Source organism: Dreissena polymorpha, chromosome 15 (assembly GCF_020536995.1).
Source record: "Dreissena polymorpha isolate Duluth1 chromosome 15, UMN_Dpol_1.0, whole genome shotgun sequence".
Classification (NCBI taxonomy): domain Eukaryota; kingdom Metazoa; phylum Mollusca; class Bivalvia; order Myida; family Dreissenidae; genus Dreissena; species Dreissena polymorpha.
The window spans coordinates 30800933-30817197 of NC_068369.1; the positions used below are offsets into that span (position 1 = coordinate 30800933).

At 34.8% G+C, this 16265-nt stretch overlaps 1 protein-coding gene across 1 annotated transcript in view; it reads right to left on the bottom strand.

The window, feature by feature from the left end:
• The window catches only part of LOC127860636 (zinc transporter 2-like), a 28695-nt gene extending 27398 nt beyond the window's left edge, over nt 1–1297 (bottom strand). The window contains exon 1 of the mRNA XM_052398860.1: nt 532–1297. Coding sequence (XP_052254820.1) covers nt 532–1234 — 703 coding nt within the window. The 5' untranslated portion in view covers nt 1235–1297. The remainder of the gene's footprint in view (nt 1–531) is intronic.
• Nucleotides 1298–16265: the final 14968 nt, after the last annotated feature.

Here is a 16265-nt window from a genome sequence, read left to right on the forward strand (position 1 = left end):
CTGCAAATTATCTGCCTTGAATCATTTGGATACAAATATTGTGGTTTATACCTAGAAGCTTATTCCATAATACATGTATACATTTGTACTCAGTGTTTTTTTTCACCATTTCGGAAATGGGTCCCTTTGGATTGAGATATCATAAATCTGGTGTTTTGACTTAATTGGGAAATAATTGTTTCTGTTGTTTTGGTCACAAATGCTTCAAAATTGAGAATAAGTGTTTTCAAAATTAAAAAGTACATTTACTACGGTTCTATTTAAAGAGCTGATAGGAACTAAATGTTCAGATCTAAAATAATTACTTTTTTGTTGAAGCCTTTAATTGGGAATGTTAAGGTCCCATTTAGGAAAAATATATACTTTTTTCCATAGGGAATGGGGCTGAATACAGGATGGGAAAAAAACACTGACACTTGAACCCTTATAACAGATTCATACACAGCTAATACAAGTTACTTTAAATTCTTTGTAAAGAAAATTAATAGTATTTATAAATTTTAATGACTTCATGAGCAAGCAAACATTTACCTATAGTTTCACCGATCATAAACAAAATACACAATATTGACACAGCGATCAGTTGATTCCTTGCTGTCTTGTCTAGCGGATTTTTTATGGTGCCATCGTGACAATGCCACCCATTGTCGGAAGACGCGTCTTCACCAACTTCCAAATTGGAAGACAATAACTGAATCCGATTCATTTCGTTTTCTGCAAAATGTTCGTCAAGTTCTGCAAGTAGATCCGAATCCGACGACACGTGAGAAGTGTGTGAATTTCTCGAATGAGTTCTTACTGTCCGACTAACAGGTGCACCACCATTTTGAGATTTTAATAAATCAGGTACGCGAGTGTTGTCACTTAAGGTTCTATTCCTGTCACTATAGTCAGAATCAGCTGCATAACCATAGTTACTCGAATTTAAATGTTCATCCGATCCCAAAAATACCAGTCGTGGTGCAACATGTTTATTTTTCGTTATAACGCTCACGGCGTCAAATTCTGAAAGCCCACCATCTTCGTCATCACATTTTACCCCACCAATTTCGAATTCACCCGTACGTAATTGTTTGTCTGAATAAATATCCGCAGCCGGTTGACCGTAAAAATTGTCATCAATTACCCCGATTAAACCATACGTGTCAATATCCGGATTTTTTTCGTTTAAGAATTGACGTTGTGGATGCACTGAACTGTACGAATTCGCCATTTTGTTATGATCACGTGACATGTAATGTGATTTTGTCTAAAATGCGGACTTATTGGGTCTGTGAATATTTTCGTTGCTGTGGGGCAATGCTTTGAGTACAAACCTTATCTGAAATTAGATCGCACATATAATGATACACGTTAAATGTTCGTGACATTTAAAGATAAAATATTCAATGTTAAAATTTGACTCGAAATTTGAGTACAACACTTTCAAACTCAAAGTTAACAGACAGAGTGTATCAAAACAGTTCAAATACACAAATCATATTACACTTGGAGACGTTTCTAGTGTGCGTTTTCAGAGTTTATTTACAGGTCCTTCCCGCTCCTTCATGGAGTCATTATGGACCGACCTGAGACAATCAAAGACGCTCTTTCATCTCTCCGCGCGCTGCGCCGCCTTTATGACCACTCCTGCCTCTAGCCCCGGACCGGTTTCCACAGTGCGTTGAGTGTACTGAGTACCGGCGCCCCAGGGTCCCTCATAAGGCCACCCCTCGATGTTCTGGGGCCGCCCAGACCCTGGTCCGCCCCGTATGTCACCTGCACTGGTAAGCTCGCTGTTACGCTGCTCCCGTCCCACTCCCGGCGAGTCTAGTGTGAAAGCCACACTATCTCTTCATCCCCTTGCATACAGATTGGTTTGGGGCCCCGACCCTCGAGTTCTGGTAGACAGCGTACACCCGTCGATTAACAGCGTGTAGCGCCGTTAAATGTCGCATCGGCCTTATATGTCGCAGGCTACGAGATTTGACGCAACCTTGACGATAAATGTCGCAATTAAGGAACGATTAATGTCGTAAATCCAACTGACGATATATGTCGCAACTTTAACAATAATTGTCGCAAAAATTTCAACTGTCGATATATGTCGCAACATAAACGATAAATGTCGCACACCTTTGTAAGTCATGTTAAAAATGAAAAGTTGAAGTAAATATGACTAAAACTTTAATGTCTGATCTAGATTACCCAACGAGGTTCTTTTGGCCGACTTCCTTTACAACGGTCAGTTTTTAGTAAGTATTTAAATAAAATTCCATTAAGTCTAATGCCCAGGGTTGCGAGAGAATTTACATATTTACCTTGCATACATAGAGTTAACTCTTACATTTTATGTAGCGTCATTTTAATATTCAGGGTTGCTCAAACGTTGGCGTTTAGTTATTTAACCACGATTTAAAGTGATTTTGGATAATTATCTTTATATCTTGAGGAAATATAGATTTTAATTATTAAATCTTCAAAGCAATTCGCATTATCTAGCTTACCAGGATCATATATTTTTTTAATTTTATAAAAGCTTGTATACAATATATTTTGCTAAAAAAAGACAATTAATCCCAATATTGTGCTATATATATACAGATATAAAGTCTATGATTTTTTGTTCGATTATTTATGCGTGAAAAAACGCATGGGTAATAATACACGTATTATAAAATCGTTACCAAATAAACTTGGTATAGAAGCGTGGCGCTTGTATGTAAGTGAAGTTATCAATGTATCCGATTGAGGTAATATACCGTTATTGAAGCATGTCCTTTAAATTGAAAAAATGTTCAACTGATTCAACCGAGTCACCATATTTGGCTAAAATACCACTATTAAATATTTAGATACAGGTCACACATCCAATGTATTTGGTCACACATTCACTTTGTCGCTTTTATTATTTTGTTTAATGTCCTGCGCCCATATTTCAGTAGCCAAAAGTTCGAATCAAGACTTTTCTCGAACAATTGACTATCAAGTTCTTGTAGAGAACACAAACAACCACCACGCTGATAGTGACGTGCCGTCTGAATTCGTCACATGCACGTGGCCATTAATATACGTTAGACTTCGTTTTTTAATTTCAACGTTTAGTGCCAATGTTTCAGTTGCCAAAATTTTCACACAAGAGTTTTCCAACCATCAACTTATACGTGCTAGTAGAACACATGACAGCCACGTGACTTTTTCGTTTGGTTATTGAAACAAAGTCACTGTACGTGATTAGTCATCCGGCAACACTTTTTTATCTAGTGTTTAATGTAAATATTGCCCATGTGTCGGAGAGATCCTGGGCTAAAGACCAGCTCAAGTCCCTGCAAAGTTGGTGAACGTGACAGACCATTAAGCCAATTTGCTTACAGCGCAATTATTTATATGGTAACGTACAGCGACCAAATTGTATAATCCTTAGTCCCAACTAAGAAATTTCCCGGTCTATGGATGAACACGTACTTGAATAGAACACAAACACCTATAAAGCTTATATAGGCACACACCATCGGAATTCGTCACGTCTACACGATCATTAATCCAATATAGCGTTTTCATTGTTTTTATTTAACGTGCAGTGACCCTTTTTTAAGAGGCCAAAAGAAGCAACCGAGAGTATACGGACTATGGCCCTTTATTTGCTTGCACACTACCACAACATTATCGTTACAACTCAAGTTCCTTACCAGCTAGTCTTTACTGATCCGAGGCAAACTCCCAACGGCTACTTGCGATAGCCACTGCCATCACAAGAAAATCTTTCCAGATCTGGCAGGATTTTTTGTTTAAGTATTTAAGTATTATTATGAAAAGTATTATTATTTAATTTTTTATTTTGAAAACAGTGTATAAGTTTAGGTTCATTACAAAGAAATACTTTAATTTTTAAAAGAAAAGTAAAAATAACAACTGGTTGGTCGTTGATACTGTAAGACGCATTTATTGTACCACGTTGCTAGAATATCATCACGTGGCTATATAACGGTTATAACGGCAAGATTTGATATACAGCTATGCTCGGAAACAGTCAAATCTCCGCGCGGAGGTTGGATCCGCGGGGCTAATATCTGCAGTTCTTACTTTCGATAAAATTAGCTTTGGTTTGATATATTCGAAAAATAAACGTTTCGCGTGAGACCATTACGTGAAGAAGATAATACACGAATACACATGATTTAAAGTTTAACGTGGTAAAAATACACAGGTAAAATAAGTAATTAAATTAAACACCATAACATATATCATATTTCATTATTTTGCAAGTTATATTAATCTACCAGTGACATTATTTTAATCAATATGATGAAATAGTATCATTTTTACCAGGCACCTTGAACGTGATCTAGATTTTGGATACCTATATATACGGTTAAGGTCGGCCTTGGGTTGAATAAATGTAAACTATATTTTCTGTAACCTCATTAGTCAGTAATTATATCTGGTTTGCGCAAAGAACTTCACTTTATGGCATGTTAATTGGTTCGGGATAGGTGGGTTTGTTACGTGGAAATGTGTAATAATATGTATCTTTCTGTTTATATCTTTGGATTTCAGGTATTTTTTAACCATTAAGACGCTGTGCCAATATAATTACGATAACATCTTTAAATGCTGATTATGTAACAAAATAACAACAAATTTACCATGTTTATTTGTAAGCTTATATAAATGATGCATGCGTGTCTGAATTAATCAGTTTTAAAGTCAGCAATACTTTAGGTCATCAAAATGTAAGTTTTTTTTTCTTGCATGTTTAATATGTGGAAAAAACAACAACATTTTTTTGTATTGCCTTTTAGCAAATATTCATAAAATCATACTAAGTTAATAAAACATTTAACAGCATTTATCACTGCTCCTGTATGTACATGTACAGCATATTAATGTATGACCTTATCATCCGATATTTTTTCCGGACTGTTAATGATTTATTTGCGATTTTAAAATAACTTGACACAAATGATTACCATATGGAGAAAACTTTTCGCACAAAAAAGCCAGTGCCTTAAGCTCCTGTGGTCAAAAGGAAACATAAAGATCAAAACGAAAGAATGGCAATTCTACCAAAGGATTTAATCCCGTGACGAGTACGAGTTCAAATTCCAAAAGGATCGGTAATCTAATAAAACAAAGTTACTGTGTACGGAGGACGATCTTTGGAACTGTTACTCACCAAATACTTTTATATTCACGAAAGTAAAAGAAATAACTATCAGAAGGCTAAGTTCACTGATAAACGGTGATGAGGTATATTTCACTAGATTGATACTCTGCAGCGAGTCAATGAATCGGCAAAATAGAATACCGCTGCTTATATGTTAAGCATTAATTGAAGAGAACGATATTGAAAAAAATAAAAAGAACATATCAGTCTTCAGTCAGTTCATCAGTATGCCAGTACAAACTACGGCATATGACAGTGCGTCTGCAAAATAGTAATACAGTTACTAAGATAATAATACACGTACTACATTCATGTAACTAACACACAATATTCAATATAATTTTATCGTAATTTGTGTTGCTGTAATAATGTTAATGTTGTATCACATCTTACAACCTTGGCCAATCTTGAAAACAGCAGTCCATTTAGCACAATGAAATCAACAACTGGCTACTTGAGCAAAGAATTATAAGACTTTATTGGGCCAATATTGACCACAACTGACCATTTCGGACAATACTAACTTAAAACTGACAATTTTTGTGGAACCTCGTCAAGTAATCTAGATCTAACCTTAAAGTTTTAGTCATTTTACTTCAACTTTTAATTTTTTCTTGACTTACAAAGGTGTGCGACATTTATCGTTAATGTTGCGACATATATCGGCAGTTGAAATTTCTGCGACATTTATCGTTAAAGTTGCGACATATGTCGTCAGTAGGATTTGCGACATTTATCGTTTTTTGCGACATTTATCGTCAACGTTGCGACAAATCTCGTAGCCTGCGACATATAACGGCGATGCGACATTTAACGGCGCTACACAGCGGTTGACTATACCGCTGTATCTTCCAGAAGACAGCGAATCCTAGCAGTGAAGAAAACGTCCGGCTCGAGGGTGTCGGACTCAACTGGATTAGCAGAGCCGCCCGCAGAAGTTCCCTTCTATAAGGAAATATGTACAGGTGAGAAAATCTTTTGCGGGTGACTCTCGCCTCGGGCGCGACGCGCACGCTCCAGCTGCTTACCGAGGAAGACTTTTCTAACACATCACTTAATCATATCAATATAGCTCCCCTATTTTTGAAAGGCTTGTGTTGAAATTTGGACCAAGAATAATTCAACGCATATCTGATAATTCCTGAAAATTTAATTGAAATTGGAAAACAACAAAATATAAAACTTAACAAATTAAAAACGTCACTTCAAAAGTCAATTCGCAAACTCGTACAACGTTAAATAATTACAATGTGAAAAGTAAAACGCAAAAACTTAAACGTCTCAATAACCGACCGGCTTGCAAGATGCTGATTGAGCCGTTGCGCTTCTGAATACAGTATTCATACGAGCCATTTTTTTTTCTTTAATTAATGTTTTGTTTGTCTTGTGTAAAAACTTACCTAGAATTATGAAATTGAAATTAAATTGAAATAACATGTATATCGCCTTTTACTACACTTGGTGATTTGTGTAACGCAACACTTTTGAAACTTACATATCTCCGTAATAAGTAAATATTTTTATTTAAAATTGCACGTGTGATCATTTGACTACAATATGTGCGAGCTAACGATAAAATCATTTATCCGTGACGATCGGACGCTTTAGAAAGTGGGGAAGGTAGCCTGTACAATGCAAAGTGCGCGATTGCGCTCCTGAATATTCATACGAGGTAGATTGTTTTGTAAATTAGTTATATATTTTCCTTGTGTAAGAACCCACCTAAAATAATTAAATTGAAATAAAACTAGAATTAAGTCGCGTTTCAACATTTCCACGTGCATAAATATGGAACCACACCTACCCCACGTGCTAAAGCGTCCAATCGTCACGGATGAATGATTTTATCGTGAGCTTGCATAGAATGTAGCCAAATGATCGTATGTAAAATTTTAAATTAATATCTTTACTCATATCTGAAAAATTTAAAGTTTGAAAAGTGATGCGCTAGAAAAGTCCCCAAGTGTAGAGTCGCTGATTAATCTACAACATTAAAAAAATGCACTCTTCATCCTTGCACAAAAATAATCTTTCTCCACCATAATTTATCTCACGACAACTCACTGCACCCCAACCCAGACACAACGCATTTCATGAACCCATTTATGCCTAGTGGACTCTCCCATCCTTCCAAATTGAATCAATTTATTTCCAAAATCAGGGATGTCTAGTATATATATATATATACTTATTTCTAGATTTAGAATATTTCTTACATAAATTCCTTAAAGCAAACAGCGCAGACCCCGATGAGACGCCGCATGATGGGTCTACGCTGTTTACCAAGGCTTTTTTTGTAGACGCTAGGCATAAATGGGTTAAGCACATCATATTTCATCGCATCTCATCCCCCATATCACACATCACCCATCCACACTTCATCTCAAACCAAGACACTACTTCTGAACACACGTCACCTCAGTACATCCTACCTCACCTTATCCCACAACGGTATCTCACCCACAAAATCTCTTCCCGCTAAACACCATCTCACTCAAACACACGCAGTTAATCTCACAACACAACGCTTTATTTCTGCCCACCACATATCATCTCCACCACCAAACCTCGTCTCTCACAATCACATCTCAACTCACACAACCACATCAGATCTCATAAAATCTTACATCATCTTACACAACAGCATCTCATCTTAATCAATCACACTTCTTCTCATCTTGCCAAACACAATCTCACGCAACGACATTTCATCCATCACACAAACTCATCATCACACAATACCACACCTCATCTGATTTCAACGCAGCTCACCATACATACTTTATCTATGGCGTACATCAAAACACTAAATTGTTTCACGTTTTAGACTCAACATGTGAGTTTAGTGGACAGGCGGTGTTTCCTCCGGGTACTCCGCCCCCCCCCCCCCCCCCCACACACACACACAACGCGAGACCACACCAACATTAAAAAATCTTTCCGTAACAACGAAATAGATGGAGATTGCAGCTATAATTCAAAATTCGTCCCGACTTTCTTGAGCCTGGTAAGTGTATTAGGTAAGAGTGCTGTGGCATACGCCCTGTACATGTAGTCTCTCGCTCGAAAAGTACTTCATAAACTTGAAAATACATACACTCACGATTTTGAAGGTGACTTTTCACAGATTTTGGCAGATATTGAAGTTTGTAATTAAATACTTTATATTGATACATGTGAACATTGGATCCCAAAAGCTCCAGTAATACACAAACAATAACATTAATGAAGAAAAAAAGTAACCCTCAACTGGGCTCGAACCACTGACCCCTTGAGTAAAAGTCTTACACTTAGACAACTCGGCCATCCGTGCTTATACAATAAAGAATGTATTTTATGCTTTATATAAGCAATCCTCGTAGTGTCACATAATATAACGACAACAACAAAACAACTTTCCAAATTATTCAATCGTTTCGCGTTGCAATCCTTAATAATTCTCAGGTTTTTAAATCGTCAAAAGATGCATATAATTGATATTATAGAGAATTGTAAATGTTCAGTATTACTGTTTCCTCACAAACATCATAACTACAACGAAAATTTGCGAACTGAAACATTTTTTTTCGTTTTGTCAATTTACTAAAATGTGAAAAGCCCCCTTTAAGGAAGACTAGGTAAGCACGCAATTGCATATCTTAGATAATCGTCTTCATCGTCCTCCTCCTTCTCCTTAAAATAATAATAAAAACAATAATAATAATCGATGATGATCATCATCATCATCATCATCATCATATCATCATCATCATCATCATCATCATCATCAGCAATGCATCACATCATTCATCATCATCAATACACAATCATCATCAGTCATCATCATCAATCATCATCATCATCATCATCAATCATCATCATCATCATCAGCCATCATCATCATCATCATCATTATCATCAACATCATCATCATTATCATCACATATCATCATCAGCATCATCATCATCATCATATCATTCATCATATCATCAGCATCATCAGCAGCATCAGCATCATCATCATCATCATCACATCATCATCATCATCATCATCAGATCATCATCACACCACCATCATCATCATCATCATCAGCAGCAGCATCATCATCATCATCAGCATCAGCATCATCATCATCATCATCATCATCATCATCATCATCATCATCATCATCAGCATCATCATCATCATCATCATCATCATCATCATCATCATCATCATCATCATCATCATCATCATCATCATCATCATCATCATCATCATCATCATCAGCATCATCATCATCATCATCATCATCATCATCATCATCATCATCATCATCATCATCATCATCATCATCATCATCATCATCATCATCATCATCATCATCATCATCATCATCATCATCATCATCATCATCATCATCATCATCATCATCATCATCAATATTTTCATCATCATCAATATCATCATCATCATCATCATCATCATCATCATCATCATCATCATCATCATCATCATCATCATCATCATCATCATCATCATCATCATCATCATCATCATCATCATCATCATCATCATCATCATCATCATCATCAACATCATCATCATAATAATCATCATCATCTCCACCATCTTTATCGTTGTATTCGTAGTCTTCCTTCTCATCATTGTCATCGATATCATCTAGATTCTCACACAGTTACATTTGATGATTTCATTATAATGAGCAGCTGAAAACATGATTTATTATTATTTATGATACCATAATAACTCTAAGTTTTCGGACACTAAAAAATAATAAAACAAGTTTTTATACGAAAATTAAATAACGAAAAATAGTCCCAAAACGTACTCTCCGAAAATACAAAATGAAAAGTAAACCCAAATAAGTTTAATTAAAAAAGGGTATAATGTGTGTAGAGGAGTGCACTATCTTACGCTACTTCTTAGACTAATTGAGGCAGATTTGCTTTCCTTATAAAACCTGAAGGTTTATCAGTTGTAAATAACTATTTTAACGTATAAAACATATTAATGGATCAATTGGACAAATGCGTCTTAGTATAACACACAGCATTCATGAAACAGGAATGTATGGGTATAAATTGTAATTCACATACATAATTAATATTAACGTGCACTTTTCATAAAAACTCTAATGCCGACTACCTATCTGGAACAATAGACAGTCTTGACGGAAACGACTTTCTCTGCCACACATCAAATTAGCCAATTATTACAAGTTAACACATTTTGTTTACGAAAATTATATTTGGCTACATAATTGTCTGTATAAAACACCATAAAATATCGAACACTATAATATTTTGGACACATCGATGCTCATTTCGATAAATAAATAGAAGCCCTGCAAGGACTTGTTTACATATGGCCGAAATAACATTTTGACATCTTTTTGTCACATATTTAATATGTTAAAGAAAACTATACATCAGAGAGCGAAATGACAATAATGTCTGATTATGAAAACACAGTCTAGTTTATGAAAAGTGATCGTTGTAATAGATTCAATTATAAAGCGTTATACACCCGAGACGATTGAATACTTTAGAATAGATAGTTTCTGTTAATTCTTTTCAGTTTTGTAGAATAGCTAGTTTCTGTTAAAAGCCTTCTAATTGTGTAACACTACGTAGACCACTTATATAAAATATGAAAAACAGACTTCTTATAACAGTCAGAAAGGCATAGTGGTCATAGCTTAAGCGTTTTAATCCATGGAAATGACACTGGTTTTAGCCATGACAAGGTCAAATTTTCTTCTTATTTCTCATTTTAAAATATCTTTATATTATTATAATTAATCTCTTGAGTTACGATTTTAGATTCAAATAATTTAAGTCAATTTATGTCACACTTAAAAACGTCCCAAAATTTGAATAAGTGACTTAAGGGACTTATTAATACGAAAAAATGAATCACCGCCGTCGATAAAAAAGAAAACAACGACAACAGAAACAAACAGATATCCATGTTATTTTGAAAATAGGTTAACGCAGCTTATTGCAAATTTAACGACTTAATATTTCAGAATATAAAAATGAAACAAAGGCAGTCTAATCAAGAACAGAACTGTTATCCGTGACGATCGGACGCTATAGACTGTTCTGTTCTGTTCTAATCAAGGCTTACATAATCAGTCATACAATGTATTAGTTAAGATTTGAGTTGTAAACCTAATAAGTTGTAGCTAAATAGTTAATTAATCATCAGAATATTTCAGTCATGACTAATGTCATTATTGATGGCTAGATTCGCTTTGTTCTCCCACCCTCACGGTCACTGGCATTTCGGAGCCATTATGTGATGAAAAACTCCGTTTCACTGTTCGTTGTTTTCGGAAAGACTCGCTCGATGGCTTCTAAAATAGTAAGTTTTTATTTATGACCAATTTAATTTGCCTAAATATCTTAATATTTGTCATATATCAAAATAAGATGTTACTTTCTATTTCAAAGACATGCATTATTGCGAACTTTTCAAATTTACAGTGCTATTTAGTGTTGATGTACGCTTTTAAAACCTCAAATATCATGGCAGTTTCATGTAGTCACCAGAATAACACGTAATAATAATAATAATGTTATTGACTGCATAAAGTATTGCAATATGGCTGACGAGTACGTTATGCTGTATTAAAGTGTCTTACTTAGAATAGCCAAACACAGCTTCAGCGATTGAAATGACATCTTTCCGCGCCATGTCAAGTTTAAAATCTAGCCAACTGGTTTTTAAAAGGATCCCCGTAAGTAGACGAGTCGTCTTGAGTTTTACAGATGACCCCAAACATATAAGACGCGTCGTCTTGAGTTTTACAGATGACCCCCAACATATAAGACGCGTCGTCTTGAGTTTTACAGATGACCCCCAACATATAAGACGCGTCGTCTTGAGTTTTACAGATGACCCCCAACATATAAGACGCATCGTATTGAGTTTTACAGATGACCCCCCACATTGGCTAATTGTCCACCTGCGAGGGAAAATATGCAAACGCTCTTAAACACACCCAGTTTAAAGGTAACGTTTAGTTAAGTTAGAGATAGTCGAATGAGAAGATATTACAACATTATTCTAAAAGAATTCCAAGAGTCTTACAATAACTAACAACTTCAAGATGTAGCTTTATCACGATGCTGGAGCGTAACTTCTTGCACATCATCCACATCGTCCACAGTTCTTCCGTCAAGAAGTTCATGGCCTCCAGCATGTCCGTGCATTCTTAAACAACAATGTAGCAAACATGGCCTTCATTAATCTCTAGCTCGCGTTCAATGTCCTCTAAGGAGCGTAGGGTAGACTAATCCCTCCTTAAAATGGTTAAGAATATAAATGTATTGCATAAACCTTACTTTTTCAATAAGGAATATCTAAAATTGATTAATGTTTAAGAAATGAACACATTAAATGTATGTGTACTTAAAACATCAATAATCCTCAATGTAATCATCCTAAGGGATAAACGGGTAAACATAAAATCAGTCCTGTCATCGTACAATAAAAGAAATTATTTCTTACAACTTATGAATGCATTTTTTCACAGAAGTTTACACGACAATGCAAAAATGTATCGTTTTGGCATACACGTGTAGTTGAAAATTGCAGTTGCTTAATCGAATGCGAAAAAACAAAAACATATGGCTCGGTAATAGCAATTGAAATAAATCTACCTTAAATTTGTCATAATTGAACACCGGTGCTCTTAAAAATCTGAAAAGTTATCAATATTAACTTGAGGGGAAGCTTTCACAAATAGACTTAATCTAACTTTCTACACCAACGTGGTAATACCAACCAACAACAATATTTAAGACGTCATGATTGAGTGGTGTTTTAAGAAATGTCATTGCATCTTTTGGTAAGTATGTATGATACTGACGCTAAATGGTTGAAACCCACGTGATTAAGAAGTCGGCTATATCAATGTTACTTTCAGTAGAATCTAAATCAAGATTGTCACAGAGTTGATATTATTGATTATATTAAATAAAATAAAATTATTTTCAATAAAATATACTAGCAATACTATTTGAATCGACCAGCATTACTTCGTGTGTTATGGCGGCAGTTGAACTGAGCATCGGTTGAAATCTACACTAGCATCCGGTTTTAACTGTTTTAAAAATTTATGCAAATCAGTGTAAATTTCTATTAAAATAGTTATTTTATAAATGGATAGAAGTGAAAAATGACAAAGAGAAAAGCGAATTTAAACCATATGAAATAATATAAGTATTTTACGTACCATCAGCGCGTGGTTTCAAATGGCGACCGAGATTTAATATGGCCTTGGCTCGGAACTATTAAAATCTCTCCGCAGATGTTAACAAGTCAGGAGTTTTTTTTAGATTATATAAACGTAATGAACCAGACAATACCAATGTTACACATGGTAAATATTTGCATAATCCCATCATTAGTGGTCAAACCATTGTACTTACCAGACGGATTACTTTTTAACCCTATTTATTTTTATGCTCATTACTTGTTAAACTCAACACCACGTGTAATGACGAGCAATACCTGATGTTTTAAAAAGCACAGCATTATTAAAGGCTCTTTTACACGCCCTCTTTACGGAACGCCCGATCCGTGCTTAGGATATTCCACAGTGCGGCGATATAGTCCACGCACACTCTCTTGTCATTATATAAAATCGTTTAGCTAACTACATAGCTGAGCTGAGTCGAGTTTCTTTGCAGGACTGTATTAATCATAGTCTGAACAGGGTCCTTTCCCTGCGGCACAGCAAGTGCATACACATATGCGTACTGATAGTCAGATAAACACAATACACAATGTCCCATATTTTGCAGGAGCATGGCAAAATAGTGTCATAAACTGCGCCTAAAATAAAAACAATTTTGTCATTTGCCTAAAATGGAGACTATCGCATGGAAATGTTTTTGTTGTCTAACTATTCGTATACATAATAATAAAACAATGAATGAAATACGTTTGTTATTTTGGTAGCGGTAAATAAACCACACACCATTAAAGTACGGTTTCCAAATTCTTTTGTTGTTTATTTGAATGGTAACGCGATCGTGATAACAATGTTCCCTTTTGTTTTAAGGATAATTAGTATTAACTAATAAAACAACATATGTAAGCTTTTACGTGATTCAAATGTAGACAAAGTGGTCTTTTTAAACTAATATTAATATTGTTTAACATTACATTTCAACCATTATTCAAAAAGTACTAACAGTGCAGCATCCTGTATCTACATTTGAAAGAATCCGTTTACAAAACTGCGGTATTTTGACCGAAAAGAGTAAGAAACATTCTCGAGCAATACGAATATATGTTCCTGAATTGTTTAGAAGATAAACTATTAAAGTATGACAAAGGATAACATGCACAGCTTAGACATGGCTAAATATCAAGCAAAACAATGATCAACCTTCGAACGGTCAATATATTGCTTTACGTTATTCTCAGGTACAATTATAAGGCATTGTAATTCTTTCCATCGATTGTTTATAAGTGCACATTTTGCAGATAACATGGACTGAATGTACATCTATTAACAGTCACTTATTCATCTTATCCGCTATATTCACCATCATTCACTTATTTTATTTTCAAGTTGGAATATCATTATAATATATGAAATGCAATTTTGTAATAACAGTACTGTTACGGTAGCATCATTCGTATAAACATTTTCGAAATTACATCTTCATATGTCTGGTAAAAACAGGGCTGCGAATAAATATAATAAACTGCTGTTCTCGAATAAAGTTACCTCCCAGCAAATGTATTCATATTTAGCGGAAAACCGATTGCGACTGAAAACGAATGTTGCAATTTTATCTATCTTTATGGCTTGACACAGTTTAAAGTGGGAAGGCACTATAACAACTAATTTTAAAACCCCAATTTTCCTTCTTTACGCGACCAATTATTAGGTTATTGCGATTCCAACTTAAAATCCGAGGACCGTTTGGTTCAATCGACAGTAAACTGTGATGCCGACGGTCGCAAGACGGGCACTTAATGAAGATAAGTATCTTTAACAGTACGCAAATCACTTATGTGTACTTATATATTTTTTTACTGGTAACTGGTTATAGCACAATAAGGATTTTAAGAACACGCGTAATATCCCATGTTAATACAAGAAACATAAGAAGCGGAATTACAAAAATAATGTAATTTCTGAAATCCCTTGATGTTTTTGGTAACAGCTTGATGATGACATTGTATGAATGAATCGAACCGCCGCTAAAATATAAATAGCGATATTCCACAGTTTTTTGTCCAAAGTTCGCTTTTGACGAAAAGAGCCGAGTGGTATTCAAGGTAACGCGATTATCTTGCTTCAATTAAACTAGTTTAATGCTTCTTGTGTTTTTGTCTTCACCTTACAGTACAATTATTTAAAATGTATTTTTTTTAAGTTCGTTCGTAATACTATTGGTAGTCTGTTGCATATATAACATGATGTAATTTATGTATTCCATATATTGCTCGCTTGATTTTCTTTGATGTATGTAATTCATGAGTATGCAAGTAAACTTACTATTTTTTACTTTTTTTTATTAAAATAGTTTTATATGCACATCATTACAAAGATTAGTAAAACACATAGCTTGAACAGTAAGTTTTGGTCTGTTAATTTATATTTGGCATATGAAAATATCAAGTTATTATGTTTTTATCACATGATATTTTCCGATGTCACAATAAGATATATAATAACAGTATTTAAACACATTTTCAAACAATTTTTAAGCTCCACAAAACCTGCTTAAAACCCTTGCGCTTTTCTTTTACCTTTTCAATGCGGCGACTGCAGTTTTGTTCCTATTTGTGCGTTTGAAATGATTATGATTGTATTGTTTAGTGCATTTGTTTTCTGTCTCACTGTTTGGTAATTGGTTCCTTGCAATAAATAAACGACCGCAATGTATAATAAGGATTGTTTCTCCTGCTAGTGAAGCTGAAGGTTTACTTGATGTGTATTTATTCCTTTGCATAAATATTGCTAACATGATGTTTAAATTTGCAGTTTTTCATGCAAGTAATAATAGGTCAATGGCCAGTTGTTTGGCATTTTAATGCGTAGGTATTTAAAAATCAGAGCAACTACTACACGCTTAAATTTCTTATTAAATTAACTACAAGCTGTTG